We start from the raw sequence: 9,997 nt of genomic DNA, 5'->3' as shown, positions 1-9,997 counted from the left end.
CGAGGGGACGGACGGAGGAACCGGTGGACTGTTTGTTATCAGATTGGTGCGTCGTTTAACCGGGACAGGCGTGACTTCGGCAGAGTTTTTCGGAGTTCACCCAGGAGGAAGCCGTCCTTGGGATACAAACGTTGAGTCGAATTGGACCAGCGGTGAACGGTTTTGCTCCTGACCAAGTCAGGGGATACCAGCCAACGAGGGATACTCCCGACATCGTTGTTGGTGACGCAAGGAGGTCAGCACAGTTACGAAAGGAACCGAGAGCCGGCACGCGCCGCGTAAGATAAGTTAAGTAATCTTTGAAGAATTTAACGGCCGTATAATATTGTAAAATCTGTCTGTGATATTCCAAATTTCTAGAACCAATAATCCTTGTACAAATCAGTAGAGATCGTATCATTGTTAATGTATCGTTTTGTTAACTTTAAGAAACCTCTCAGTAGTATTTTGGTCCTTTGAGTTTACTTCCCTGAATCTATCTAAAATTGTATTTTATCGGCTTTGAAGCCCAAGGGAAAACCCGGGGTCGCAACAGAGGGGGCGCTAGAAGGTGCCATTTTGTTTATCCCACGGAAGTTGTGACAGTATATATGCAAGCTGTAATGTTGGATATGTATCACATCCTCAGTTCAATTACAATGGAGCCATGACGCGTACATAGATGAATAGCAGTCGAGGTCACCCTTCCTTTGTTAACGTATATATTATACCGATTTCTTGCAGCACACCAGTTTACTTTAGCCCCCAATGAAATCTTTTGAATATGTTTTATTTCAGATCACTAAGAACGAAACACGCTACTAAGATCCAGATCAACATTTGTTTATCTCTTTTGGGATTCTATATTGAATTCCTGGTTGGTCTATCGCCGTGGTAAACCCAAAAGTTGTGCAGCGGCCTCTGGCTACGTTGGCATGGATGTCAGTCAATACTTTGAACTTGTATTATCTGTTCTTAAATTGGATAATATCATTTCCGATTTCATCCGGATCGCTTTCGCTGCTACATTTCCCGTACATGAAGTGATATTTACGTATTGCTCATTGGCGCTTTACATTGCATTGTAATTGGGTTGGAACAATACTTGGTTAGTTCCTTACTTCCAGATGACAGGATATGCTTCTACACTTCACAGCTCGTTTTAATATATTACAATTTCAAAAGGTTATAGTTGGTGGTATTTAAAAGGACTTTTTGTGAACTTTCCGACAGTTTGAGAACAAATATTGTTGTTACATGATATTGACATTTATGGACAGTTGTTTTATAGCAACAACTCTTTGTATTTGTCGTGAAAGTTGCGTAGTCTCAGAGGAAGAAATGTCGTTTGGTCTGGACCCATGTGAATGTTTAAGAACTTTCCGCTGCATCTACCATGATATAAACGCAACAAATCACAGCCAATGACTTTTGCTAACAATACATCTACTTTGCTATCGTTGCCGCTTGAAATCACCATTTTTTCATTTTGTTTCCAATTAACTAACCATTTTGAACTTGTTGACAAACAAATTCCATCACAGTTGCTTAACAGCTGTAATCAATACAATTTTTAAACAACTCATTATCACTCTCCTGAGTAAATCTGAATCGTGTCAGTGCGTGTTCCCTCAGGGGTTTCATCCGAGAGAAGGAAACCAACAACCGCTTGTTAGAATAGCTATTCCAACGCAATTTTTTTTTTATAAATTAACTATTTGATGCTTTATTATATATTTAATTGTAGGGGGCAGACCTGTGATTTTTATTGAGCACTTACAATATGTGGGACAATAATCATAATATTCTCGTAGCTGGCGTGAAAAGATTACATTTGAATGGTGTTCTCTCGAGCGTACATGTTCCCTCGAGCGCTTCATCCGAAAGAAAGAAATCAACCAACCCTTGAAGAGCCTTTCAGACACCAACCCAAAAGTTGATGATTTATTTTGAACAAACAACTCCATCGACGATTTAGTTAGTGAAATTATTCAGAAGTTAGCAAGTGAGTTAGTTTGACCAATAACTCCCTGTATGAAGCAGTAAAACCAAATATAATAAAAACCAAAATACCAAGAAAATACAAAATACAGTAATGGTAAGAGAAGTAGGAGATATTTAGCCTAATTCTTTAACTACTAAGATAACAGTTCATTAATTTTCCAATTGAACGATCAAACAGTGCACTATATTTTATAATGTCCTGTGGCAACGACGAACAGGACTAACACAGCATGTCCTGTCTTTAAAGATTGTTTATGAAATGACACATCTTCGTTATGTACCACGTATATAATATAGATATATAAACATACTTCCACATGATTATTAACACAACAAAGGATTCAAAATAAGGACATTTAATTTTTCCATTTCATCCAAGAACAATTATTTCCATTTGTGAATTTGTTTGTCGATCACAAAATACATTTGCAATAATTCCTGCGCATGAAGAGCAAACACATTTGCTGAAATTGACCTTTTGAATGTGTCGCATTAATATGTTTTCATCGCAGAGTACTAGGCACATGTTGAATCTTCGACCACTTTCTTAACCTTAGTTTTTGTTCTAGTTTTAATATCTTTTAACATTTATTGATGGCATATGTGAAGCGAATTGAAAACATATATTTTTTTTAGGTATACCCAGAGAACAACACTAATGTGATCAGTATCCATCCTCTAAACCTTTAAGACGGGACACATCCATTCGAGATCAAATTAGTTGATGGCCCGTAAAAGCGGTTGCAGTCAGTTTCAGAGCTGGGACAGTTTTGCAGACAATTAGCTCCCCATTTCCCTTTAGGACAGGCTGAAATAATAAAACAAAAGTAGTGAAAAGATTGAAGAAACCATTACACATAACAAGGTTCATCTCGAGAGGTTTTTTAAAGTTCACCCTGTTTTAATCAATGTAGTTCGAAACTTTATAGTACTAAATCAACATTAAACATTGGGTCTACTTCCAAGATTTTTTCTTGCGAATATTTTTTTCTTCTGGAGAGAATGAAGTTTTAGTGCGTATGTATATATATATATTAATATTTATATATATATATATATATATATATATATATATATATATATATATATATATATATTTACTGTTACAAACCTCTGTCACATGCATTGCCCCGCCAACCAGGTGCACAACGGCAGCCATAGCTGTCTTCACCGCATATCAAATATCCTTTGCATTTTGGATTACCACCTGGTAGATCTCCACATGTCACAATCCGTCCGAGAGAAATTCCCAAAAAAAACTGTTCATTAATATCAGAGACAGCTAGAAAGGTGACAAAAATATAATTTGTATTAGAAAATGAAAAAAAAACAAAACATGTCATAAACTAAAGAAATGCGGTTTGTGATTTTTTGCTTTTAGATTTCATATCTTACATATTATTCACCGTTACGGAGGAAAGGTCCAATCTACAATGTTATGTAGACAGCATACTGGACCACACAAATATAACAAAACTGCATCACATATCTTACACCTGATATTTAATACTCAGAATATGTCCCAAATAAAGTTATAAAGGATACCATTATGAATTATCATAATATAAAGAGCACACAGCAAACGTCAGAACTTATTATTCGGTAATACGTTACTTTAGTTTTCCTCGCCTTTGTTTCAAAGCCAACAGAAAACGTATAGTCGGTCGTAAATGTATTTGTGTTTGTGAATCTGGTGGTTTGTGTGTAACACCTTGATGGTAAACAAGAAGGAATAATATATATATACCTCGCAGTTGTTTGCGGATGTTTAGTATGGAATAAACGATATGTTTTGGTTTGTTCAAAGTAAAATATCAATAGATGCCATCAAAAGTCAAAGGCTGAAAATTGTAAGGAGGATGAATCAGTTCAAGCGTTAGCTCATATTAATTAATATATAAACGCTACATATTAAAAGGAAAATTGTAGTTATTTGTATTGGAGGTCAAAGGTCATCACCGAAGCTCAATGTCTGAAAGAGTCAAATGGTTATTTCTTATACAGCATGTAGACGCCCTATATCAAATACGAATCTTAGTTTAGTGAGGTCGAATGTCATGCGAGATCGAAAAATGAGAATGTCTGAAAAAAAGATACTTAATATAAGATCATTCATCAGTAGATAGATTAACCGTTGTGTTTGATAATTGTCAGCGACAATTTAACTGCATATATCAAACATAGATAAAAAATATATTATTTCAAAAAGAAAGTTATATATGTCATTTTTTAACGTTGAAGCTGACCGTAACATCAATGATTTTTCTTTTTTTCTAAAATTTGTTATTTTATGTATCGTGTGTATATATATTCTTAAACCATGCATGTAACCGGATCTCTATGATACTGATCATAAAGAAGAATATAATAACAAGTTCTTACTTTGTATTGAATGTTTTCAAAATTTGTTAAGATGAAGATTTAACTCACCACATTCGCAAAACAAACCAACAAAGAAAGGAGGACAATTGCATGCATTTAAAGTGCCATGCTGGACACCACCGTTCTGGCATACGTTGGTACTTTTCCTGCAGGCTTCGGTGTCGAGAATATCATAAAAGTAATTTTCTGGACAATCTGCAAAGAAATTAATACAATTTTCCGCAACCTAGTTCACCTGAGAACATATTCCGGAGGCAATAGGCGGTTCCGGCGGTTTGACAAATGATTTGCACATGTAACGTGCAAGCCTTAAAATGCATTTACTGATTGTTTTCACAGAGGGGAATATTTGATGTGGCATTTGGTGTACAATTAGTTTGGTTAGCAATGCGACGTATGATATATTTGAAGTGTTTATGAGATCACTATATATTTCATATTGCATATTACGTAATTCGTGCTTCGTTATAACTTGACGGCATTACTTACCTCGTGGGGTGTGCATCATTTGTGCAATTTTTAATTTAAGAAATTCCATTATCGGCGATTGTAATTAAGGCTTTTATGACATAGGAGGTAATTTAAGTAAACGATGATGAATATAGAACCAACAAATTTATTTATATATATATATATATATATATATATATATATATATATATATATATATATATATATGAAAATCGTAATGAGTTTAAAAATCAAGAACAGTGATAAAACGTCCAGCCTCCACCGGGATTCGAACCGGGGCCTTCCGCTTTGTACGCGGACACCCTAACCAACTAGGCCATGGACACTGATTTTATGTCGAGAGGTTCTATATATATATATATATATATATATATATATATAGCCATTTGTCTAGAATTATGTATTAATATATTCAAGTTAATTTTAAAGGCAACTTTTCCTCACTTGTTGTAACTCTGAAGGTCTTGACAATTACATGATCAATCGAAATTTATGGTAGCTTGCGCCACTTAAAACCACAGCAAACTTCTATGATTGGGCAAAATGTATTACAATGAAATAATAACCGTTTTATTAGTTTCGTTTTTTAACACACTTTTGTCGTTGTAATTATTTACATTTCTTACATTTTTGTGTTCACTTTTGTGTACTTGATTATCTTAAACTTCGTTTATATATTTTAAGTTATTGTAGCACAATTAGTTAATTTATATTGTTGTTGCAAACATGTGAATATATATATATATATATAAATTATATATATCATATTTATATCATATAGTTAAATCAAATGGAGTCAAATCAAGTGCTATGTTAACCAGTTTCAATCTTTATCTTTCTGTCATCCTACAATTCTAACACATTAGATCCACAGACGGTCTGTTCGTTGTTTATAACAAAGTTGTATTCATTGTTATACCTGAACATGTGAAGCGTAGATGAACTTACGTGAAGCAGTTACCAGGATTTGGACAAACCATCCTCTTTTCACTCGTTTTGGTCTCCCTATGGTATAGAGACCAGCATCCTGGACAGATTTCAGGGTAAGTTTAGGTCCGGTGTTAATATTTCGCTTCTTTCCTTTCCACCAAATAATCCTACTACAACCTGGAGACCATCCAACGCCAATCTGTATTTCCTCCTTTAATTTGTCAGAAGTCAGTGATTCAGGATAAATATGGACTGTATATACACCCCTTGTGTTCAGAATATCTGTTTTGTTTAAAAAAAAAGAAAAAAGTTATTTTCTCTGCGTAAACGACCATACGTATTTCGGTTCAATTGTTATAAGAGTTAAACATGGCTTAAATCATTAACAGACAAAAAAGGAAGATTAATCGATCAATGGAATACATTTCCTTACGATTAATGTATAAATTCAAGATAACACTCTTGAAACGGTATGGGTTTCTTTTAACTAACCTGATTTTGGTTTCAAAAATGTGTGAGTGATGAAAACAAAATCTTCATAAGTATATGTTCCTTTGTATGCACCATATCGCTCTTGTGCACGTAAACGGAAATAAACTCCAAAGTTGACTCCATCAGCAATAATTTGACCAGTCTCAACGGCAACACTGGATAGATCTTTGTCGTCTTTTGTGACTTGTAATTCACCACCGAAGTCTAACCTATCGATGGCGTAAATGTAACCGGTCGAAGAACGATCGCCTTCCGGGTAATGAGAGATGGTGTAAACTAATGGTAAAAACTCTTGAGATTTTGCTGAAACGAAAAGTAGGAATTGTTGTTGTTGATTTAAATATAAATGTAGTTTTCTGCTAGTAAAGGAAGAACTGACTAACTAAATGATTAGCGAACTTCGAGGCTATCTTACGAAAGAGGGAACGCCGCATGTATGATTAATGTGCAGGGCAATACAGGGCGTTGTTAATATAATAACTAGAGGGCGCCGCGGCCTCCCCAGTCCCCTTAACGGCCCGTTTACTGAGTTCATTTCCCCATCCCACACCATATTATGTCCCAGAAGGTGACATGAAAAACAACTAATGATAGCACATACCTAACAATTAATATACACTTAATTCCCCATATGGATTCCCATCAGTATATAAAGGCTACGGCTACCATCAGAATGCCGTAACGTGCTTTTATACATTCAATTACTAGTGTTAAAAAATTAATAAACCAGAGCTTATAAAGTAACATTAAGTCCTATTTTTCCCCTACAAAATGATTTTACTGAACACAATTTTTCTAATATACCCCATTCTTTTGGAAGAGTAAGTTTCTAAAAAATGAGATCTCAATACAAAGACATGTTTATATGCAACTTACAAGGCCTGGGTAAGTAAAAGAGGCTAGGAAACATTTAGGGTTTCTAGGAACTATTTAAACCTGACTTTTATCCAAGAAAAAAAAAACTTTCTGTTCAACATTGATAAATTTACCAGAAATGATATTGCTTTTAATGACGTTTGCATCCGGGTATAAAAATATGGTATATACAAGGGAAACATCTACGCTATGACTGTCATTGTCTTTAAACCTTCAAAATGTGAGTTAAAAAGGCAAATGCATTGTAATCATACTGCAGATACATAAATTTGAGACAAAAAATAACACAAAGAGAAAATTATTCTTTGTTTGTACCAACTTATGTATTTCATGTTATATTTTATCTACATGACCATAAACTGAAATTTAGTACGTTAATTTCTTACATGAATTAAAAGGAAGAAAAATACCTCTTGTCCCTGTACAAAAGTGAATCAGTGAAACAAATACACCCCACAACTGCAAGGGAGTGTCATTTAGCACCAAGAAGAAACACCATTAATGGCTTACAATACAGTTCTGAGGGGCGTACCAATACGCCCCGCTACTGGTTGGAGTGTCATTTAGCAACAAGAAGTTACAAAATTTAGTGGCTTGCAATACAGTTCTAAGGGGCGTACCAATACGCCCCGCTACTGGTTGGAGTGTCATTTAGCACAAAGAAGTAACACTATTAAGGGGCGTACCAATACGCCCCGCTTCTGGTTGGAGTGTCATTTAGCACAAAGAAGTAACAAAATTTAGTGGCTTGCAATACAGTTCTAAGGGGCGTACCAATACGCCCCGCTAATGGTTGGAGTGTCATTTAGTTCCAAGAAGTACCAACATTTAGTGGCTTACAATACAGTTCTAAGGGGCGTACCAAAACGCCCCGCTACTGATTGGAGTGTCATTTAGCACCAAGAAGTAACAACATTTAGTGGCTTACAATACAGTTCTGAGGGGCGTATCAATACGCCCCACTATTGGTTGGAGTGTCATTTAGCAACAAGAAGTTACAAAATTTAGTGGCTTGCAATACAGTTGTTCTAAGGGGCGTACCAATACGCCCCGCTACTGGTTGGAGTGTCATTTAGCACAAAGAAGTAACACCATTAAGGGGCGTACCAATACGCCCCGCTTCTGGTTGGAGTGTCATTTAGCACCAAGAAGTAACAAAATTAAGTGGCTTGCAATACAGTTCTAAGGGGCGTACCAATACGCCCCGCTAATGGTTGGAGTGTCATTTAGCACAAAGAAGTACCAACATTTAGTGGCTTACAATACAGTTCTAAGGGGCGTACCAATACGCCCCGCTACTGATTGGAGTGTCATTTAGCACCAAGAAGTAACAACATTTAATGGCTTACAATACAGTTCTGAGGGGCGTACCAATACGCCCCGCTACTGGTTGGAGTGTCATTTAGCACCAAGAAGTGACAAAATTTAGTGGCTTACAATACAGTTCTGAGGGGCGTACCAATACGCCCCGCTACTGGTTGGAGTGTCATTTAGCACCAAGAAGTAACAACATTTAGTGGCTTGCAATACAGTTCTGAGGGGCGTACCAATACGCCCCGCTACTGGTTGGAGTGTCATTTAGCACAAAGAAGTAACACCATTAAGGGGCCTACCAATACGCCCTGCTTCTGGTTGGAGTGTCATTTAGCACAAAGAAGTAACAAAATTTAGTGGCTTGCAATACAGTTCTAAGGGGCGTACCAATACGCCCCGCTAATGGTTGGAGTGTCATTTAGTTCCAAGAAGTACCAACATTTACTGTAGTGGCTTACAATACAGTTCTAAGGGGCGTACCAATACGCCCCGCTACTGATTGGAGTGTCATTTAGCACCAAGAAGTAACAACATTTAGTGGCTTACAATACAGTTCTGAGGGGCGTATCAATACGCCCCACTATTGGTTGGAGTGTCATTTAGCAACAAGAAGTTACAAAATTTAGTGGCTTACAATACAGTTCTGAGGGGCGTATCAATACGCCCCACTATTGGTTGGAGTGTCATTTAGCAACAAGAAGTTACAAAATTTAGTGGCTTGCAATACAGTTGTTCTAAGGGGCGTACCAATACGCCCCGATACTGGTTGGAGTGTCATTTAGCACCAAGAAGTAACAAAATTAAGTGGCTTGCAATACAGTTCTAAGGGGCGTACCAATACGCCCCGCTACTGATTGGAGTGTCATTTAGCACCAAGAAGTAACAACATTTAGTGGCTTACAATACAGTTCTGAGGGGCGTACCAATACGCCCCGCTACTGGTTGGAGTGTCATTTAGCACCAAGAAGTGACAAAATTTAGTGGCTTGCAAAACAGTTCTGAGAGGTGTACCAAAACGCCCCGCTAATGGTTGGAGTGTCATTTAGCACCAAGAAGTTACACCATTAGTTCTGAAATAACATAATAACACCATTAGGTGGCTAAGAATGCAGTTCTGAAGTCCGTACCGATACACCCCCTACTGCTCGGAGTGTCATTTAGCAATAAGAAATTACATCATTAATAACAACAATAAGTGGCTTACAATGCAGTTCTGAAGGATGTACTATTCAGACCCTCAGATTGCTCTAATGGGCATACTGATACCCCTACTAATAATTTTATACCAAAAAAGTACAATAATAAGAGAAGTCACTGTAACCTTACCCAACCCTCCCACCCCCCCCCCCTTTTTATTTCCATTACACTTAAAACAAGCATTTTAGGATTTGCAGAGTAGAAGACCATGTGGCTGTTCCAGTGTTGCCACTTCCTAAAGATGAACACATATACCCTACAAGACAATTAACCTCCCTGTTGTCCCCAAATGACCTTTGACCTTCACCAAACTCAATACGCTTCTTTTAATCAGTGCTATACACATTTTTTT

The 9,997-nt window shown here is 36.7% G+C and overlaps 1 protein-coding gene across 1 annotated transcript in view; it reads right to left on the bottom strand.

Moving 5' to 3' along the window:
* Positions 1 to 1,710: 1,710 nt before the first annotated feature.
* LOC139982366 (uncharacterized) overlaps positions 1,711 to 9,997 on the bottom strand; it is a 36,189-nt gene continuing 27,902 nt past the window's right edge. The window contains exons 2-6 of the mRNA XM_071995118.1: positions 6,259 to 6,561; positions 5,785 to 6,048; positions 4,414 to 4,560; positions 3,095 to 3,265; positions 1,711 to 2,791 (exon numbers count right to left, since the gene is read on the bottom strand). Coding sequence (XP_071851219.1) covers positions 2,670 to 2,791; positions 3,095 to 3,265; positions 4,414 to 4,560; positions 5,785 to 6,048; positions 6,259 to 6,561 — 1,007 coding nt within the window. The 3' untranslated portion in view covers positions 1,711 to 2,669. The remainder of the gene's footprint in view (positions 2,792 to 3,094; positions 3,266 to 4,413; positions 4,561 to 5,784; positions 6,049 to 6,258; positions 6,562 to 9,997) is intronic.

The sequence above is a fragment of the Apostichopus japonicus genome, chromosome 16 (assembly GCF_037975245.1).
Source record: "Apostichopus japonicus isolate 1M-3 chromosome 16, ASM3797524v1, whole genome shotgun sequence".
NCBI lineage: Eukaryota > Metazoa > Echinodermata > Holothuroidea > Aspidochirotida > Stichopodidae > Apostichopus > Apostichopus japonicus.
Note: the sequence above shows the minus strand (reverse complement) of the source record. Positions and strands in the feature narration are given on the sequence as shown.